At 50.6% G+C, this 21,326-nt stretch overlaps 3 protein-coding genes across 12 annotated transcripts in view; 1 reads left to right on the forward strand and 2 right to left on the reverse strand.

Annotated features, from left to right (window-relative positions):
• Positions 1–913, reverse strand: part of LOC116953123 (uncharacterized) — a 47,564-nt gene extending 46,651 nt beyond the window's left edge. For 6 of the 9 annotated variants that reach the window (XM_076074762.1, XM_076074767.1, XM_076074766.1 and 3 more), the window contains exon 1: positions 728–910. The gene's annotated coding sequence lies outside the window, so the exon portion shown is untranslated. The other 3 variants (XM_076074760.1, XM_076074763.1, XM_076074761.1) reach the window with 3 other exon arrangements.
• Positions 914–1,450: 537 nt separating this feature from the next.
• CDK9 (cyclin dependent kinase 9) lies at positions 1,451–8,626 on the forward strand. 2 transcript variants are annotated; one of them, XM_032972989.2, is made up of 7 exons: positions 1,451–1,949; positions 3,888–3,969; positions 4,993–5,098; positions 5,252–5,418; positions 6,588–6,759; positions 7,356–7,504; positions 7,988–8,626. In XM_032972989.2, exons 1-7 carry the CDS (start codon positions 1,861–1,863, stop codon positions 8,345–8,347), a joined length of 1,125 nt encoding a protein of 374 aa, XP_032828880.1. In that variant the 5' UTR covers positions 1,451–1,860; the 3' UTR covers positions 8,348–8,626. The 2 variants fall into 2 exon arrangements, with proteins under 2 accessions (XP_032828880.1, XP_032828881.1); XM_032972990.2 differs by having other exon boundaries at positions 1,454–1,949; positions 4,993–5,083.
• Positions 8,627–8,708: 82 nt separating this feature from the next.
• On the reverse strand, positions 8,709–20,363 carry GTF3C5 (general transcription factor IIIC subunit 5). The gene is made up of 11 exons (XM_032972988.2): positions 20,165–20,363; positions 16,175–16,439; positions 15,354–15,552; positions 14,596–14,794; positions 14,135–14,239; positions 13,340–13,454; positions 11,498–11,578; positions 10,799–10,899; positions 10,269–10,351; positions 9,924–10,066; positions 8,709–9,543 (listed from the first exon to the last, which is right to left on the reverse strand). Exons 1-11 carry the CDS (start codon positions 20,303–20,305, stop codon positions 9,371–9,373), a joined length of 1,605 nt encoding a protein of 534 aa, XP_032828879.1. The 5' UTR covers positions 20,306–20,363; the 3' UTR covers positions 8,709–9,370.
• Between the last annotated feature and the right edge of the window lie 963 nt (positions 20,364–21,326).

The raw sequence follows: 21,326 nt of genomic DNA on the forward strand, positions 1-21,326 counted from the left end.
TAACGTTAATGCATATGCACAACAAACAAAATACGTTAACTATAAAGTAAAATATCAGCCACGATAAATCCACTGCTGGATGAAGGCCTCACTTAAAATGTGCAATATATGCATAATACACGTTCAAAGCACGTACACCTACCTATACATGAAAATATTACATACTAGGAAATACTGATGTACGCTGTGCATGCACGAATGCTTGTGCTCAGCACCAATTCCTTTTAACTATAAATGCGGCTAGGGCGCGAAGTTTACATCTCGGGCCGGATAACGGGAGTCAGAACGAGGACGCGGATACCCTTCTCGGCTCAGCCGGGGCTGGGGCGTACCTTAACCGGCAGTAAAACCAGGCAAACAGAAAGGCTTTGGCCTAGATGCGGGCCTGCGCCCAATAGCAGCGAGCGTCGGCTTCGCGGCACCATGCGCTCCCATCTACCATCTCGACTAACAATTAAACCACCCAGTCACCAAACGACGATCACGGTTACACGTCAACATCGGCGCGAAAACGGGACGGACAAAACCCGCCTTTGCGCTGAGCCGTGCCGATTAAAATGGCGGGCGCGCTGTGGCCCCCGCCAAACCGACGGCGGCCTCGACCCCTCTCATCCCGCGCGCGGCAGCCTCCCTGCGCCCCAACAACCGCAACAAAAGCGCGCACGCAACGGCGCGAGCGACGCGAAAGAAAAGGCCGCGCGCCGAAGGGAAACGCGGCGCCACTTACACCGCCTCGGACTCCCGAACAACGGGGCTCAACCAGTGCTCTCCCTCCCGTGCGCAGCGCCCACCTGATTGGTCCTGGCGGCATCACGTGGGGGTGCTTCGTCAACGCGTACGGGGGGGCTGCGTCATCGCGTAGGTGCGTCTTGACGTCATCGCGCACGGGCCTGTTCCGCCCCTTACGTCAGAGAATCTCGCGCAATTCTGCGGACGCGGAGTGAATCGACGTCATTACGCATGTAGTCCGACGTCATCGCGCAAGAGTGCACGCTTTAAAAGTGGCGTCGGCACCCGCGCGGGTGGCTGCGTCATTACGCGCGGCACGCGGCCTCCTCCGTCCGAGAAACGAGGTCTGTGGAAATTGACGTCACGTCGTAAGCTGGAAGACTTCAACGCGTATGCCCTGACGTCATCGCGTTAGATGCACACTTAATTACATCAATACGCACGCTTGGTTCATGTGGAGAGATGCTGCCAATCAGGTCTGTAAATATAAAAGGTCAAAACCGGTACGGAGTTTGCTTTCTTAAAGGAACGTTGTTGCATAACTTTGGTGTGGAAAGCCGATATAGGCTGATGGACTAAATATTTGTATTTGGAGACAGAACGGAGTAAAAATTTGTTTGCAGATGGCTCTTAACAATAGGTCGTTCCTTTATCTGCTCAAACTTAAAATTGTATTTCCCCCTCCCAAACCGTCCGTGCTCTCGACTCTCTTTGCTCCAGCTCCAGGTGCAGCGACCTCGCTGGAAACCAGCTGCATAAATCTGGCCTTGTTCGCGGTGAATTGACCACGTGGTGTGCAGACCTGTGCGTCGTGACGTCATCGCGCAAGCTCACCTCCCCCACGCCTCGTCACGTATGGCGTCATCGCTCTCGCTTTTGCGGACTGACGTCAAAACGGCATTGATCAATCTTAGTGGGGATGGCGTCACCCACGCAACGACAGCGCGTGAATGAGGGAGGGGGGGGGTGGTGACGTATGACGTTTCGTGCGTGGTGACGTCACTTCTCGTGGCCGGGGAAGAAGGGGGAGAGAAGCCGTGTGGGCTGCGCGCGTCCTCCGCTGTTTGGTTATCGAGGCCGAGAGAGAAGAAGAAGAAGAACAACTCTTCGCACACGCGGCGTGGTGGGAGAATGGCGCGATACGAGAACCTGGATTTCCCTTACTGCGACGAGGTGTCCAAGTACGAGAAGCTGGCGAAGATCGGCCAGGGAACGTTCGGGTAAGCCGGGTGGGTGGCGGGGGAGTGGGTAGGGAGCAGGCGGCCATTGTGGCGTGCGGGACTTGTGGACACGGCGACTTTTCGTCACGAATTGCGGAAGGTTTTTTTTGTGTTCCCCCTCGGTTTATTGTGACTGTGGTGACGGGTACGGTTTAACGCGCACACGATGGGGGCAAGTGGCTTCGCCGACCAGCGGCGATCGGCGTGGTTGAAGGTAGCGGGGGGGTCCGCTGGTGCGTTGACAAAATGGCTGGGCAGTTACGAACAGTGCACTATAGCTTAATGAATATATACTGTACGTGAACTACCATTATTCTATCCCGGGTTGTGTTGTAAAACATATAGTCACGCGAGTGAACACATTACGATAACTTAAATCATATGCTGGTTTAACAATTAAATGTAATGTAGAATTGTGACGTCTCTTACGATAGACATTGTTTTCATATTTGATTGATAATTGTCTTGTGCAGCGTTGTTGAGATGCACCTTAGCATGAACGACGCTATTAAAAAACATACGTGATTAATGTTATCCGCACAAACCAGGGTGGTGAAGTATAGCTTAAATAAAAAATAAAACATACAGCCCACGCGGCGTGCGAAGGCTCTCATCGAGCGGTGGATTGACCAAAATAATTCGGCCGTGGGGATTAAGGTCTTGGTTTACAAACACGACGAATCGCGAAGTGTTAACGCGCCCCATACAATGCACCGTCCATTACATTGCCGGCAAGCTGCCCCGGCACATTACAGTAACAACCTCCCACCACGTGGCCGGCATCAGCGGCCATTGTGCATACGCTGCATGGGTCAGGACAAAAGGTCCTTTGCGAGGCGTCGCCATCTCGCACGCGAAATCTCCATCCCACGGTCTCCGTGTGTCGCCAAGCTCACGGGGTCTGTGGGTGGGGAGGTCTGCGGTCTTACGGCCTCGTTAAGGGCTGCTTCGTGACGTTTATCGACGAGCGGTCTCGTATTCGCGAGCAAATTGCGGCTCTTAAACGTTGAATTGAGGGTTCCCCCCCTCCTTTGCCGATATCGTAGGGGGGGGGGGGGATAGCTCTTGTGATTTTGATTGCCGGAAATCACCACCCCCTGCTCTAGCCTCCTGAACGCGAGCCGAGTTTAAAACGCTCCATCTCCCTCGTCGACGTCCTCGTGTTTTTGGTTTAATCAGGGCTGTGCCTAACCACACCGTCCGATCGTCTCTCGAGCATCCCCCCCCCCCACCCGTGTGTTACTCAATATGCGTTCGCAATTAAAATACGCACCGTCTGCTGCTGCACAATGGACGTTAAAGATCCCTAACATAATTTGTAAGAGGGTGCCGTTGTGTACTATTGCCTAGTATGCAGGAGTAGTGGGGTAGTTCTGACCCTGACGCCTCCATATATATTTGGAGTTTGAATGTTTTCCCCGTGATCGCGTGAATTTTTATTTTGTCCTGGTCCTCCAGTTATTTCCTACATTTAGGAACGTGCGTTGCTATTAGTTAGATTAATTTGGGAAACATGTCCGCTTTTTTGTTGGGCTATCGTTTGTGGTCAGGTCGCTTATGAAAAAAAGTTACTATATCTCTGGGCTTTGCCTGATAGGATGAGGGTGGTTTAGTATGATTGTATGTGTTTGGGTGATTTGTTTACGTTTCTTGTACTTCTACGATTTTTTTGTATCTGTTGCAACGTTCTTACCCGCTTCCACTGGACATTTGTGAAAAATAGCTTTAGAGCTCATCGGATTCCGCCAGTATAAATAAATATTCTGATATCCCCCCCCGTCCTGCAAAAAACATTTCGCGGGGGGAGGGGAGCCCTCCTGAAAACGACTCTAACGAGGCTTGTTAGGCAATGCACTGGACGTGCTAATACAGGGCGGGCAATGTAAACGATCTCGTGCCTGATTGTTGCGCCGTGTGCGTGTGTGTGCCGCTCTCCAGGGAGGTGTTCAAAGCTCGACACAGAGTGACGGGCAAGAAGGTGGCTCTGAAGAAAGTGCTCATGGAGAACGAGAAGGAAGGGGTGAGTGAGAAAAGAGAGGCCCTTTGCACGCCCCCCAAGCTTTGCGTTGTTCATGTATAGTCCGTGTTAGGTGGGTGGTGGGCAACCTACGGCCAATGAGCCAGACGATCTACCAACAAGACATTTGAGCGGTCTCATCGCAAGCGGTGTTGGCCGCGCACTGAATCGTTCACCAGAGAGGAATCGGGTCCGCCTTTGCAACACCCGTGCTCACTAACTTTGAACTCACGTCTTTTACTAACTTTCAACTCGAGTCTCTTTTCAACGGTTTTACTTGACTACTATGTTTGTCGTGGTCAAATCTTGTAATACAAATTTAATCTACTTGTTGTCCAATCAATTCCAAATTTTGCACACGTACTCAGATCCGGTGACAGTGCATGCCTGTATCAAAATCGGTATCAATTAATTGGCTCTTTTAAAGCCATTAACATTTTGTATGAAAGGCTTATTAATTAAATATTTATTTGGGTAGGCCATAAACGCCGGTCCCTAAACTCTTGAATCGCCTCGCCCAAGAAGCAGGCGCCGCGTGCCTCGTCATCAAGATGTCGTCCTCTGCCCATTGTCCAATCGAGTTATTTACTTTTTAGTGCACTTTAAAATAAAACCGTTGTTGAAAAAAAAATTAGGGAGTTTATATTTATTTATCCTGGAGGAATATTGATGAGCTGTCGAAGCTCGTTTTCACAGACGGTCCAGTGTCACTGTGCTAAATGTGACTTGTAAATTTTTTTTCGTTAGTATTCGATAGTGCCTAAGGTGGGTGTTCATGTGAGATTGTCCGACAGTCGTATTGAAAGTTATATTTCTATAAACTAGTGAATATGGAAGCACAATTAATGCACACTTCAAATCAAAGTTTTGGCACGAATCCCATCTTTATGCTTGTGCGTTTTTTGTCAAGTGTGGACATCGCTGTTTGTCCAATTAAATATCTTTGACGAATGTGACTGATTGTGGAGGTGTAGGGGGCATGGTTACCGATGTTTTTTTAAAGCCACCGGTCTTGTCCTCTCTCAGTTCCCCATTACAGCGTTAAGGGAGATCAAAATACTCCAGCTTCTCAAGCATGAAAATGTTGTTAACCTCATTGAGATATGCCGCACTAAAGGTGAGCAAGAAACAGGTCTGTTGTCTTTATTTTTCTGCCACAGTCTATTTTTAAAAATGCACTCGGGATTTCAATTGAATTTTGTCAGCAAATTGCACTTTTTCTGTTACATGGTGTTTGAACTTCCCAAATTGCGTCTAAACCAAATGTTTATTTTCTTCCACGCAGCGACACAATACAACCGCTACAAGGGAAGCATCTACTTGGTCTTTGATTTCTGCGAGCATGACCTTGCCGGACTCTTGAGCAATGCCAATGTGAAATTTACACTCTCGGAAATCAAGAAAGTCATGCAGCAATTGCTTAATGGCTTGTACTACATCCACAGGAATAAGGTATGTAAATGTACGTTCATATTTGCAACCTGCCCCCACCACCCCACCCAACCCCTTAGCCGATGAGCCCAGAGGGTCGTTCACTACCACTTGGGGTGACAAACGCTGCGTTTGTCCACCGTGGGCGGAAGGCTTTGCATTTACTGTGTGCTTTAGAGACGCATCGTCCTTTCTCGTATTCCATAGATGTCTCGTGTCATTTTATTCCAAGACGGATATTCTGTCAAATATACTGTGGTACCTATTTTATATGTATTTTTCTTATTATTAAAGCTACCACGGTAACCCTGTTTAGGGTACTGCTAAGCTAGTTTCTAACGGCTCAAAGGACCCATTGTGAAAAAGGTGCACTCAACTTGTATTACAATCCTTTAATTTTAGGGCCATTGGCAACTGCATTACTTACAAAGTACCACACCGTGACACAGGTTAAGCAATGGCCATAGTTACATGAACGAGAGTTTTTAAGTGCAAAAGATTTACTGAAGCATTGATGAGCATAAAACTACTTTGTTGACATCGGCTTATTGTGAAAGTAAATTGCACAAATTCAATTTTCTTTCATGTAACAATGGCTAGTGTCAAGCGTGTGACCAATTTGTAATGCATGAGGTGTTAGTATTCTATACATGGTTAACCGTGTTACACTTCAGAGTGGTTAGTATTAGGTGAGCACCCAGGTAAATGCAATTGCCTCTGGTTAGGCAGATCTTGCAGCTGTATGCAATCTGTATGCATCTTTGTGCGAAGAACTCCTCCACCTCCCTACTAATTTGAAATAGACGAGGCGTCATTTGAAAGCGTATATAAGGTGTGTTAAATGCGCATGAGATCCTAATGAAATAATCCTTTAATTTGGCTAATCTCATGATCCGAGCTCAATTTAAAATCGCACAATGTGTTGGCGTGCCACTGGAGAAGGAAGGGTGTGTGCGGGGTGGAGTGGGAGCTGTTGAATCTCAGAAGTCTTACCAATATTGCGGTGAGTCAGCTGAGTTGGTGAGGGTCAAGTGACAATGCGTGATGAGTGGTTGGTGTCAGGTGAGTGACGCATGTCAGACGAGGCGGTCAGGTGAGTGTCGCATCACCTCGTCTGTAGGACGGGCCTGCCCGCTATATACGACTATAGAACGGCGTAAGGAAGAAGGTCCTGGCATATTTGCGTGCAGATCCTGCACAGAGACATGAAAGCTGCGAACATCCTGATTACACGCGATGGTGTACTCAAACTGGCCGACTTTGGGCTGGCGCGAGCCTTCAGCATCGCCAAGAACGGCCAGAGCAACCGCTACACCAACCGCGTGGTGACGCTGTGGTACCGCCCGCCGGAGCTGCTGCTGGGTAACGCTGCGCTCACAGCAAAGCCGCCAGCACAGAGGCACATGATGCGTTCAAAACCTCGTCTGTATGCACATCAGCCATCGGCTGTTTGCGAGTCGGCTATAAAAATTATAAAGGGCTAAAACTGCCCAGCCCAGGGGTCACTCCTGGGAAATTTATTTTTGTGCAAACCCATTGTTTGAAGCTTGAGTTGGTCTTCTCAAGCATATCTCTGCATGCATTCAAATGTATGTTTCAACTCTTATAACGTACAAATGTGCAAGGGTTATCTTTCGACTAGTTGTAAAGGGGGGGGGGGAAACCCCTCTCGCAGCAACAAGTGTGAATAGATGAGGTTTTATTGTATCTACGAAACATCTACTATCCCTCTAACATGTGCAGTGTGCATATCCTGTGTACATAAAGTAACTGTGCATAACTGATATGGTGAGTCGCAAAGGTGTTGGTGTTATTCAGCTATATTTGAAAATCCTTGTCAGATCATCGCCGACTGGTAAGCGTTGACGTTAGTCTTTTTTTAAACGGTGCACGATATAAACTAACCCGACCTGTGAAGAAAACCGAGTTTAAGCCGTCGTCCCGTTTCTTTGTTGCAGGAGAGAGAGACTATGGGCCCCCCATAGACATGTGGGGGGCCGGGTGCATCATGGCGGAGATGTGGACTCGAAGCCCCATCATGCAGGGCAACACCGAGCAGCACCAGCTCACGCTCATCAGCCAGCTGTGTGGGTCCATCAATCCCGAGGTGCGTGCCATGCAGCCACACGTGTTTGCGCGTTTGTACACACGCGAAGATTCAAAACGCCGAGTGCAAGGGTCACCCGAGTGGCTCGGTGACTGAGCCGGCACAGTTCGGATATCGGGGCTGTAAATGTTTCACCTGCACATGATTAAACCGCGAATTAGCATGTCGAGTGAGTTGTTGGTCTCGGACCAATCACCAATGACTTGTATGGAGACACCCACAATTGTCTATCTCGCTCTCTTGAGTTGTGATCAAACTTGGACCTGAACTATCATTAGCTTGATGGTCTTCAGTCCAGTCACCAAGGCTGCCTAAATAACTCAAAAAATTAAATTTGTATCTGCGCTTGATGTGCCAAAACGTTCACCCCCGAGTTACTCTGCCACATCTGGAAACTGAAAGAATGAAAAGCGACAACTTTCACGAGAAACGAATTTAACGCCGCACCCACCCACTGTCTTGCGATCTGTGTCCTCCCGTCAGGTGTGGGCCGGCGTCGACCGCTACGAACTCTTCCAGAAGCTTGAGCTGCCCAAGGGCCAGAAGCGTAAGGTAAAGGAGCGGCTCAAGGCCTACGTGAAGGACCCATATGCACTGGACCTCATCGACCGCCTGCTGTGCCTCGACCCGGCGCACCGCACGGACAGCGACGATGCGCTCAACCACGACTTTTTCTGGACCGACCCCATGCCCTCTGACCTCAAGTCCATGCTGTCGGCGCACAACACCTCCATGTTCGAGTACCTGGCACCGCCGCGCCGTCGTGGGCAGGTGCCACAGCAGGGTGCCAACGCTGGGCGCAACCCCGCGGCCATCCAGTCCGAGTTCGACAGAGTCTTCTGACACGTCGTCCTACCACTTGCTGTGGGGGTTTTTTTTTCGGAGACTCCGTCTCCTTTGTTTTACCTGGAGATTCAAGAGCTACTCTTCAAATGCACCACCGTGGAGTTCGCGATGGACGATTGGCATCCGTTGCAACCTGGATTACGTATGCTGAGAGTATTGGCGGACTGACTGTTCAAGTTTAACATACGTTCCGGCTTGCTTTTGCCTCGATTTATATTTTTGCGCACACCAATGTAAGTATGGTTAGTAATAAATATGGATGTTTGCTCACTGTAATCCTCGAGTTCTCGCTAACAAGGATTTGCGGTCTGTTTTGAATGTGCTGCAAGAGTGTAAAAGAGGCCAGCATGAGGAATGCTTAAGCAGGAGCATCTTTATTCAGCCAGCAGCACCGGATACAATATCAGCAGGGAGTTACTGCAAGGTAGACCAAGGAGCTGTTAACCAGGCTTTTTATACTTCTGCCTTTCCCTGCCCCCCCCCCCCTGTCAATCTACCTACCAATCCCCTTTACCAAACCTCAACCTTCCCCTTTCTGCTACCTGTTGTGGTTTAACCAGAGTTGTGCACCTTACATGTGGGGGCCACCCTGCAGCAGGTAACATCTGCTGATGAGACTTGGGAGTTGTAGCCTGTCCAGGGTTTGCGGCCAAGATAGGGGCTCTGAAAGTTGTTACAGAAAAAGCCATTGACAATGGACAGCATAACCCATTGCTGTGAAATGGCCTGCTGATTGTGATACTGTCCCTGGTCAGTTACTCAGGGGCCCTTTAATATGGCAGCCCCCACTTGGCCAAGACAGGATGCACCCTACAACTGGCAGCTGGAGATGCTGGTGTGGCTGACATCAGAGCCACCACATGCAGACGTTTCCCCAACTTTCCATTACAACACTATTCCAAATGTGGTTGGGATGCCCTCTATAGGGGCATAGAGCAGTGGTGAACAACCCAGGGGGGTTCCTGCTTCATTTGTCAGGGCATGGGGGGGGCTCCCAGTTCCATGTGCGTGCAAAGGCCATCACAGGTAGTCCAGGATCTCCGTCTCCATCTCGTTCTCACTTGCTTCCGACACCCCCTCCTCTTCCCCAATCACTTCCTCCTCTTCATCTTCCTCTTCATCCTCTTCCTCCCCCTCATCAGGCCAAGCAAAGTCCTTCTTGTGCCTTCGGTGTGGACTGTCCAGCACCAGACCTGCAGCCACAGGCAGTTAACCACACTTCAATACATGGTTGCCCATCCAAGCGCTATCCAGGCTTAAAGCTGCTTATCTTTTGGGGATCCGACGAGATCAGATGCGTTGCAGCTGAACTGGTAATAGAAAGAATGGGTGAGAAACATTCTTGAACCTGGATTTTAGTAGGGATGGGGAGTCAACATCACGGGTGGGTGGGGGGGACTGAACAGACTGCCAGGTCATGGGGGGAGATAATAAAGTCCCATTTATAATGCAAAATCTCACGGGGTTTGGGGGTGGGAGTTCAACCCATGGGGGCAGCAGAGGAAAAAACGTGACCCCTCATCATCCTTGGCTCACACACAGGCCTCAAGACACGCATTGTGCGGGCACACACCGGGACTCCGCTGGCGGATGTGGTCGCGCACAATGTTCGACATGATGTTCCGAAGCCGGTCGCATGTCCTGGGCAGACACCAGCCATCCTTCTCCGTGCACACCGTCTCCTTGCCATCGTTGCGATGAACTATCTCCTGGAGGCTTCCCAGGAAACAAGAGAGTGGGTGGTGTACATACCCTCACAACAGGCACTCGTACAACCTCCTTGGTCTATCCACTGCTGGACGAGGCCTCCCCCCCCTCTCTTCCAGGCTATGGATGTGGTGTTTAACTGTACTTGACCCCCCCCCCCTCCCCGGCCAAGTTTAAAGAGCGGTCGCAAAAACGAGCACGGTGGCCTCACCAATCGACGTGCAGGTCGCACAGCTGGTAGAACATCTGGCGGTACGGCGGCAGCTGGCCCCGCTGGAAAATGAACGCGGTCGCCTGCAACGACAAGCGGTGACACTCAGCCGGGCTGTGAGGACGCGGCTCTCCGCCACCGGCACCACAGCCACCACAGCCAGCCAGCGCCTGAAAGACTCCAAGCAGAATTTACTTGGCTGAAGTTTACTCTTTCCCACGCTCGCTCAGTTGCTGTTTTAGTCGTTTTCCAAACAAAAAATAAACACGAAAACATTAACACCGTCTGTTCGTCCTTCCGGCCGGCCGGCCGGCCATCAATCTGTCCAGTAGAAAGATCGATTATCTGCTTCGGTCGTGGGCCTCCCCTAGGTCGACTCAGCCTCAAATGAGTACCGTATGTGATGTTGGCCACCCACATTGTGTTCCAGCCTTCAGAGGTGCTACTCGATAACAACACTTATATCGCCTGTTAAAGCTAAATGGGGGATGTTTGTCTTTAGCGAATGCTGTGGTAGTGGTGGTAGTCACCTCCAGCTTGTGCTTGGCAGTCGCCACCGCGGTCCGCCCGTCGGAGGACGGCTCCGCGCTGGAGGAGTCGGCGAGCTGCTGCATGTTCGCTGCGTGCGGGTCTGAGCGACGGAGCAACGTCACGCATGTCGCGCCACACACGCGCGTGTCAACACACAACTTCCGTGTCAAATGCCGACGAATGGCAGCTGTTGCAAGTGGCGGTGACGTCGCCACAGCACTTGTGCCAGGCTAGGTGCACTGAGGTCACGTGAAGTTAGGAAGGCTCGCTGCTGGCAGGTCATCACGAGACAGACCCAGGGGTGCCGTGGGTTGACTGAGATGACCGATAAGAGGCACCACCTGTGCTCCTCACTGCCACATCTCGGTTGTACGCAGTGGGGGGCAATTACATCACGGAAGTGGACATCAGAGCTACCTCCGAGATCCCTTCAGGTGACCTCTGATTCACGCATAAGGGGGGCAGCACTTTCACAGCTGCCGATTTTTTTTAATTCTTAGCTGGAATTTATCTAAATGAAGTGTAGAACGTTTTTTTAATATTCTGTGCAGTCATTGTTCTCTGGGCTGAGACCATCAATTGGCTTCGCTTGAGAAGTCTGCTTATTCAGAGGCTGACAGGGGAATTGAAACTGATCCCAGTGGTGTCGGCGCAGCACCTAGAACCACCCGGGGGGGAGAAGAGGCTGAGTTACGCACTCGGCTTGCTGATGGTGTTGGGGAGGCTGTAATTGAAGGTGCTTCTCTTGGATTTCACGGGAAGGTTTTTGTTGACAAAGCCTGCAGAGAGACAGGGAGGGAGAGGGGCAGACGTCACACGTCCACACCGTCCTCACTCAACCGTGATCAATCCAGTGTATGCGTGCGCGTGTCTATGCATGTGCGCATGCCAATTTTCTGTGTACACGTGTGTGTGTGGAGCGGTAGTGTAGCGGTTAGCGCGCTGCGCTACGAACCCAGCGACCTGAGTTTGATTCCCGCACACGGTCAACACTAGTGACGATTATCTGAACCGGTCCTAGGCCTCCCCTAGGTCGACTCAGCCTCAAAGGAGTACCTGGTGCAATGTGTAAACATCACTAGGGAGACAAAGGCGGCCGGGTCGTGATGTTGGCCACCCACCCCCTTGTGTGCTGTGCCAGCCTTCATAGGTGCTGCTCGCTAACAGCACTTGCCCCAACAGTCTGTTAAGGCTACACGGGGGGTTTTTGTGTGCGTGTGGTAGCATAGTGGTTAGCTCACTGCTCTACGAACCCGGCGTCCCGAGTTTGATTCCCGCTCAAAGCAACATCGGTGACGAATACACTACGTAACACAATTTTTGTTCCTGGGTAGTGTTATTTCGTAATTGCTTATGCCTAAAAAAGTATAGAAAATGGCTATGCCCACAAACTTTGCTTTTGTGACCAGGACAGTGATATTTTTAAATGTATCTATTTTCCAGAACATTCCAGATAGATTCAGTGCTGAGTGAACTTGGAGTAACTTCTAGACCATTCTAGAATTTACCAGTAATATAAATAGTATAAATACAGGGGTCTTAAGCCCACCAGTTCATTATGAGACCTCCTTTGCCAGAAACAAGATATAGGAATAGGTTTTACCCTTTTAACTGGCACAAAAACTGACACCTTTATTCAAGGCATCATGTTTGCAATAACCACAACACAAGCAGTCAAAATTCAAACAAAAAAGACAACTCTGATAATAATATGCACTGTCCTTGAATTTGATTGGTCCACACCCGAGACAGCTTTTCTTAGAGCCTAGTCTCCATTGGTGTTGGACCAGAAGACGCCAACACCAAAGGAAACTAGGCTCTAAGAAAAGCTGTCTTGGGTGTGGACCAATCAAATTCAAGGACAGTGCATATTATTATCAGAGTTGTCTTTTTTGTTTGCATTTTGACTGCTTGTGTTGTGGTTATTGCAAACATGATGCCTTGAATAAAGGTGTCAGTTTTTGTGCCAGTTAAAAGGGTAAAACCTATTCCTATACCCCACCAGTTCAGTTTAGTTCCAGCTGCCTAAGTGGATACATCTGCATTTTTCTGAGATGGCATCAAGAGGCTGCAAGCATCCGGCAGATGCATTTTGATATGTTTGCGGCCAATTTATCAAGACAAGAGTGAAAAAGTACTCTGTGGAAACATGTTAAGATGTGTGATATCAGAACCGGTCTTGGGCCTCAAATGAGTACCTAGTGTGGTGGGTAAACATCGCCACTGGGGAGACAAAGGTGGCTGGGTGTGGTTCTGGCCACCCACCCCCTTGTGTGCCGGTGCCAGCCTTCATAGGTGCTCACTAACAGCACTTGCCCCAACAGTCTGTTAAGGCTACACGGGGGGGGGGGGGCTTTGTCTTTTGTGTGTGCATTAGAGGCCGACCGAAATTCGGTGCCGAAAGTTGGCAAATGGCCTCTTTCGGCATAGTTTCAGTTTCGGCCGAAAGTAAATTTTTTACCTTCGGTCTGGTTTCGTTTTCGGCCGAAACCAGAAATTCAGTTTCGATCGGCCTCTAGTGTGCATGCGCCGCCACTCACCGTATTTGATGCCACAGCGCAGGCGGAAGTCCAGCATCTGATAAACCTTGGAGGAGGCGTCCTTGCGGGGATCGAAGCCAAACAGCACCCACAGGCTCCGCCACGGCCCGGTGAGCTGGTGCAGCAGTACACGGCGAAGCGGGGGACGCACGGGGAGCGAGCGGTGAAACCAAGGCGGGCGGGCGGAGAAATCGCAGCACAGGGCCAGCTGCCGCTGGGGCTGCCGTTTACTCTGCCCGGACGCGTTTCCGGGTCGTGCCGAACAACGCTCGGCACGAGGTCCAACGTTTCGCTCCACTCCGTGGCAGCTCCTGGAACCAAAGCGGCTCCCAGGACAACCCGAAAACACATTGGAGAGCTACGCGAAATTGTGCACGTACGCGAGTCAGAGGCGTCGCGCCGACCGTGAAGAAAGGTCAAGCGGCCTTGGAGAGGACACCTCGCCGCGGCCAAAACTAACGGTGGAAGCGGCAGCCAATGGAAGAAATGTGCATCGTGGAGACCGAGCGGTGAAATCCGCTTGCGTGCAAGGTGCTAGAGGGATCGCCACTGCATCACGGGATGGGGGCGACTTGGGGGGGAGGGGGCTTCATCCAACAGTGGATAGACCTTGGCTTAAGATGATGATGAGCAGAAGATCTATTCCCACTGGGTAGCGCCGTAAGCCCCCGTGGGAACTGCACGCGGCTTGATCGTTGGGGCCAGGAGGCCGAGGGGCGAGGCCAGGAGGCTATGGGGCGGGGCCATAAAGACCGTGGGGCGGGGCCAGGAGACTGTGGGGTGACGCCTCCTCACCGTGTAGTAGGCGACAGTCGGCAGCAGAACCTTGAGCTTCTCTGGGTGCAGGTTGAGCTTTGCCTTGATCGCGTTCTTAGACCACACTGGCCTCTCCTGGAATAGCTGCACAACAAGCCCCTCGCTGAGAGCCGGCACCTCATGCCACTTCTCTAACAATTAATCAGGCGATAGATTGCTCTACAGATGACTCAAGGAATCAATTACTGAATTTATTGAATTGAGAAGAGCGGTGGGCGAGTGCGAGGGGAGAGCGGTGGGAGAGCGAGAGGGGAGTGGTGAGTGAGCGAAAGGGGAGAGCAAAGGGAGAGCAGTGGGCGAGTGAGAGGGGAGAGCGGTGGGCGAGTGAGAGGGGAGAGCGGTGGGCGAGTGAGAGGGGAGAGCGGTGGGCGAGTGAGAGGGGAGAGCGGTGGGCGATTGAGAGGGGAGAGCGGTGGGCGAGTGAGAGGGGAGAGGCGTGCCTTCCTCAACTCCGTCTCTGAGTCACGCTCGCCCGCCTGCAGGTTCAGCTTGCGCCAGTTCTCCACGGCGGCGTCCAGTGGCTGTGCGGGCACACCGGGCTCCTCGAAGGTCATGAAGATGGCGTTGTGCGGGCGCCGCGCGCGCCCGTGTCCGATCAGGTTCTCGCTCGACAGCTTCGGGGGATGCTTGTACCCTTCCCTGGAAACGTTTGCAAACAACGTCGTCGTCGTCACTTTTCGTCGAATTTTATCCCGCTCGTGATTTCGGCGGCACATGACGAGACGAACGATCCGTTCCAACATTTTTAGGAAGCTGCGGTGGTGGTGGTGGCGGCGGCATCTGTGAATCACGCTTGGAGTAAGCTCGAGTTAAGTGTGGTTCCGAGCCGGCAGAGCCAAGCCCGATCCGATGCCTGACTAAGAACAGGGACCAGATTGCCACGCATCACAGTTCCGTGGCCATTCCTCCACCGAACGTGCAAAACGGCGCCCGCCCGCTCGGCCCGCGAACGTCTAGGCCAGTGTTCTTCATTGCAAGGCCCATGGGCCACTGGCAGCCCCTGGTGGCCTTTAGTGCGGCCCCCGACAAAACACAAATGTGAAAACACCCCTTGCAGGCGGTGTGGCGCCCCTCACACTGATGTTTCATCAATGGAAGTGGCCCCACCTGCGAAAACTGGTGAAGAACACTGCTCTAGGCGGTTGTCAAACGCCCTCGTGACCTCCACGGCCGCGTCACGTGCGAGCGCGCCTCGGACCTGTGCTGCACTTCCGGGCGGTAGTAGTAATCGATGGGGTTGTCGAGTCGCGAGAAGATCGGCGGAGGGAGGAAGAGCGGCGCGTCGCGCAGGAAAAACTCGGGGCTCTCCATGTTGCGTAGCAGCACCTGGTCGTAGAGCGACACGCAGGCGCCGTCCGGGCCCGACCGCGTCGCCAGGTACTGGAAATCGGCCATGCCTGCGCACCGCGGGGACAGACACCACAAAAAAAGCTCCACCGTGTAGCCTACAAGGGCTGTTGGGGCAAGTGCTTGTTTGGTAAGGTCTTTGTGCGTTGCTGCTCCACGTTTTTGGAATCCCCTCGTCACCCATCTACAACTTGGTTACCTCCCTTTCCCAGAGCTCACTTGCACCTGTACCTAACTCTTATCTGGCACATCTTGCTTTTACAAAGGGCGACAAATTAAAACGAATCACAGAAAATGCAATGCCCGTAGCTAACATGAGGAAAACCGGATGCCCAGACTGTAACAGAAAACGGAAACCCTTTAGTCAACGTGTTCTCAACGTCAGCCGATAGGCATTCGTTTTGCTGCAATTAATTTTAGCCCGAGCCTTTATAGGCGCTTGCTGGAATTTAAACAAATTAAGTGCAAAAACAAATTTGATGCGATATTTTTTTTGCGCGGTCATTGGTGACCGGGCTGGGACCATCAAGCCACTCACTGCGCGTGAGACCTAGTTTTAGATCGGAGGCAGTGGCTGTAAACAGGATTCCAACCCAGGCCGGCTTTCTCAGCGCTACCAGCTCAGCAGTGCCTCCTTTGGCAGTGGCCAAAGACAACGCGACGCGTCGTTACCCTGGAACTTGTAGGTCGTGTTGATGAGGCCCAGCACCTCGCTGTCGTACTTCACTTCCTCGGGGGCGGCGGCGGCGGCGCTCGTCGACGAGGTGCCGTCTTCATCGCTCCCCGCAGTCGTCCCCCTCGGCCGCCGGCGCCGGCAGCGACGCCGGATCCGCATCAGCAGGCCCGTGGCGGGGAGGCGGTCGCCGCACACCGGGTGGCAGAACGGGTCCCCGGGGCGAAAGCAGAGCTCCAGGCGGCGCGCCGGCTCCGCGTACGTCTGTGCGAGGCACGGCAACCGCTTGCAGAGTCCAACGTGCCAGAGCTCCCGGCACGGCTGCTGCGTTACCAAACTGGCTAAGGAGGCGACGGGGAAGCTCGGGTTTTCCGTTCCGTGCCAATGCCTCGTCAACTCGGAGCAATCGCCGCTGCTGCTGTTGCACAGAGCAAAATTATTCCTGCTGCTGTACACGAAACAGATTCGGCCGAAGTTGGAATCCTGCTGCTGCTGCTGCGATAGTCACATCTGGGGTGGAGCACCTAGCTCCTACCTCACTGCACCACCGGGTGGAATTCAACATCAAGCCGTCAGGGAGACTGGTGGTGCAGGACCACCCACTGATTCACTCCAGTCGCTCGCTCGCCGGTGGGAAGTTGCCTTCTTGTCACTCTTATATCGCTACTGCAATGGTTACTGTTGCCATTATTACCATTACCATGAACTTAAGGAATGGGGAATATCACATTCAGGTATCATTTATATTAACCATGAGAGGATAATCGAACTCGGGTCGCAGTGCACATAGTACAGTACTGCATAGTCATTTAAATGCATGAATCCACCCCCCCCACTTCACGCAACAAGAGCACACAAGTGTTGTCATCACATCTACCCCTCTATTTAAGGAACGAAACAGGAGGACTTCACAAATCTGGCTGCTGCCTGATGAAGCTAGTTGTAATTACTGGCGAAGCATTGTACTCCGATTGTAAATGTTGTGGCTTGGCTCTCAAACACACCGGTGTGCTCTACTAGTAACGAATTGGCATGTTCTGTTGACGTGACAAACCTTACTAATTGGCTATGTCGGGTGGTGGTGGGTTTAGCGACATTTATGCGATGTAACCCAATTAAAAAACTGTATTATGGACTGTACTGCATATTAAAATATTCCTCGAGTATTCAAGATACTCTGAGTGCCTTTGAAATATCCGTGCTCTGCATGTTAACATTTTCGGCTGCAGACTGAGCAGCACAACAGTGGACGCCGCTTGTCGCCTAAACATTAACAACAGGGCGGAGGAAACTCACGGAACGTTAAGACATCACCACACTGGCGCGCTCACGACTACGGCGACCCCACCAACTCCCATTGCCCAACAGCACCGCGGGCCACAGTCCAAACTATGGAACTATATAGTAATCCACACTATAGAACTACACAGTAACCCACACTATGGAACCACACAGTAACCCACACTATGGAACTACACAGTAACCCACACTATGGAACCACATAGTAACCCACACTATGGAACTACACAGTAACCCACACTATGGAACCACATAGTAACCCAAACTATGGAACCACATAGTAACCCACACTATGGAACTACACAGTAACCCACACTATGGAACTACACAGTAACCCACACTATGGAACCACATAGTAACCCAAACTATGGAACCACATAGTAACCCACACTATGGAACTACACAGTAACCCAAACTATGGAACTACACAGTAACCCACACTATGGAACCACATAGTAACCCACACTATGGAACTAAATAGTAACCCACACTATGGAACCACATAGTAACCCACACTATGGATCTACACAGTAACCCACACTATGGAACCACATAGTAACCCACACTATGGAACCACATAGTAGCCCACACTATGGAACTGAACAGTAACCCACACTATGGAACCACATAGTAACCCACACTATGGAACCACACTAACCCACACTATGGAACCACATAGTAACCCACACTATGGAACTACACAGTAACCCACACTATGGAACCACATAGTAGCCCACACTATGGAACTACACAGTAACCCACACTATGGAACCACATAGTAACCGACACTATGGAACCACACTAACCCACACTATGGAACCACATAGTAACCCACACAATGGAACTACACAGTAACCCACACTATGGAACTAAATAGTAACCCAAACTATGGAACCACATAGTAACCCACACTATGGAACTAAATAGTAACCCAAAATATGGAACCACACAGTAACCCACACTATGGAACTACATAGTAACCCACACTATGGAACCACATAGTAACCCACACTATGGAACCACATAGTAACCCACACTATGGAACCACATAGTAACCCACACTATGGAACCACATAGTAACCCACACTATGGAACTACATAGTAACCCACACTATGGAACCACATAGTAACCCACACTATGGAACTAAATAGTAACCCACACTATGGAACCACATAGTAACCCACACTATGGATCTACACAGTAACCCACACTATGGAACCACATAGTAGCCCACACTATGGAACTGAACAGTAACCCACACTATGGAACCACATAGTAACCCACACTATGGAACCACACTAACCCACACTATGGAACTAAATAGTAACCCAAACTATGGAACCACATAGTAACCCACACTATGAAACTAAATAGTAACCCAAAATATGGAACCACAGTAACCCACACTATGGAACTACATAGTAACCCACACTATGGAACCACATAGTAACCCACACTATGGAACCACATAGTAACCCACACTATGGAACCACATAGTAACCCACACTATGGAACTACATAGTAACCCAAACTATGGAACCACATAGTAACCCACACTATGGAACTACACAGTAACCCACACTATGGAACCACATAGTAACCCACACTATGGAACCACATAGTAACCCAAACTATGGAACCACATAGTAACCCAAACTATGGAACTAAATAGTAACTCACACTATGGAACTTAACCCAAACTATGGAACCACATAGTAACCCACACTATGGAACCACATAGTAACCCACACTATGGAACCACATAGTAACCCAAACTATGGAACCACATAGTAACCCACACTATGGAACCACATAGTAACTCACGCAGGTCTGGGTTCCTTCAATGGAGAATATCAAAACCACACGAACTTTCTCCTGAAGCCCTCTCGCCGTGGCTAGCATCACAACCTCGATTTCCCGCACCTCTGATTAACACGGACGGCTACGTGCGGTGCGAAAGAAGTTAAACATACATCGACATTAGCATTTAGCTCCTGACGTTATTATCCTACGCAATAGAATAGTCCGTGGGCAATGTTAGTCGAGTCCAGCGTCCTTCATTGTCAGGCCAGCGGCCCACTGGCGGCCCCTGGTGGCCTTTAGTGCGGCCCCCTCACGTGCGGCCCCCGCAATACAAAATGAGACCCCCCCCCCCATCATCATCGTGCTGCTGTCAAACCCCGCAATGGTTTCAAATGTGTGGCGGCCCTCACACGCATTGTCGATGTCTTCTCGGCGCACCTGCCCCCCCCCCTCTGAAAATGAGTGATTGGCACTGGTACAGCCTCTGGACAATGTTGGTTCATAGTTAGTTCATAGTTCATTTATTTGGTATAGCCCTGTGAGCCATTCGGCTCTTGAATCGGGTGCAACCGCAACAAACAAAAAAACATGAACAAGAAAACATCTTAAAGTGATTATGTGACTGTGCAAACAGAAAATCCAGGGGGGAAAAAAAACATCAAAAATATTCCTGAAATAGCAGGTCTGTGGGTAACGGACCGTACAGGTAAACCACTGCAAGTCTGCAAAACGAGACCAACTCTCACTGCTGAAGCCGTCTCGTCGGGGCCGTCAGCAGGGACCACCTCTACGTCGTGCAAGGAGCAAGAGCCGCGCGGGCTGGCGGCGGACAGGCCGCAACGCTCCACCAACCCACCCCCCCCCCACTCCCCCCCACCGGCGTCACCTTCGAGAGGCTCTCGAGGCCGCCCAGCGTGGCGAGCATCGCGTCCGGGTTGCTCACGACGCCCGGGTACTCGACGCACACGAAGGCCGAGCCCTGCTCGAAGCGCCTCGATCCCGCGGCGGGCCACTCCGACTCCGCCATCCCGGAACGCAAAAGCGCTCCTGTGGCTCGCCACGTGGGTGTTGCACTCACCGGCGTCCGGGCGGAAACCAATCGCAGAAAGGGGCGGTGGGGGGAGCGTTTGTTGTGTTTTGTTTTGGGTTCCGGCCTGCCCCCACCCAGTCTGTGAGTATAGCGAAAGTAATGAATTGCTAAATGTGACTTTGAAATTGTTTAATTACGTTAAATTTTATTTAACAAAGCGGGGGTTGCCGTCTGTGTGTGCGTGCATTTTACAACACTCACCACCTACAACTGCACCAACCCCGCTGTACAACATTGTTTAATACTTTGTACACTACAACATTGTACAATACAACTTTGTATGCTACATTGTACACTACAACAATGTACACTACATTGTACACTACAATATTGTACAATACATTACACTGTACAATACAACATTTTATAATACATCGTACAATACAACATTGTATAATAGATTGTACACTGCAATATTGTAAAATAGATTCATTGTAGAATACATCATTGTAAAATAGATTTTACACTACAACATTGTATAATACATTGCATTGTACAATACAACATTGTATAATAACGCCACTTCAGTAAAGCATTGTGTGACTTAGAACTTTCAACTTACATTTGTGTGAAAGAAAGTGCTGTTTTAAATGCGATTTTAATTGTGTAATGCATAATGTGACCTTCGATTGCTGGCTATATTTGCATTTTACACAGTTCGGGTGCTTTACTGTTTTATTATGCATCAGTAGTGTATTGGTGATGTTTATGATTTTTTAAAATAAATCTTCCTGCAACCCCTGGTAGACCGCACCTCCCCATGTGACCTGCTCGCCGCTCTGAGCTCAATTACCCGAAATAAAACTGAATGACTGCAGTGCCAATAACTGGATTTGTAAACCAGCGCCAGCTGCGAATGAGATACTGAGCGTGAACACGAGAGGGCAGTGCTTGGCAGTGATGTGTAATGTTAAGCAGTAAAAGATGCAGTCACACCAAGACAGTCGTCAGTGATTAA

This window comes from Petromyzon marinus, chromosome 50 (assembly GCF_048934315.1).
Source record: "Petromyzon marinus isolate PM22_M1 ecotype Great Lakes invasive population chromosome 50, UKy_Petmar_22M1.pri1.0, whole genome shotgun sequence".
Classification (NCBI taxonomy): domain Eukaryota; kingdom Metazoa; phylum Chordata; class Hyperoartia; order Petromyzontiformes; family Petromyzontidae; genus Petromyzon; species Petromyzon marinus.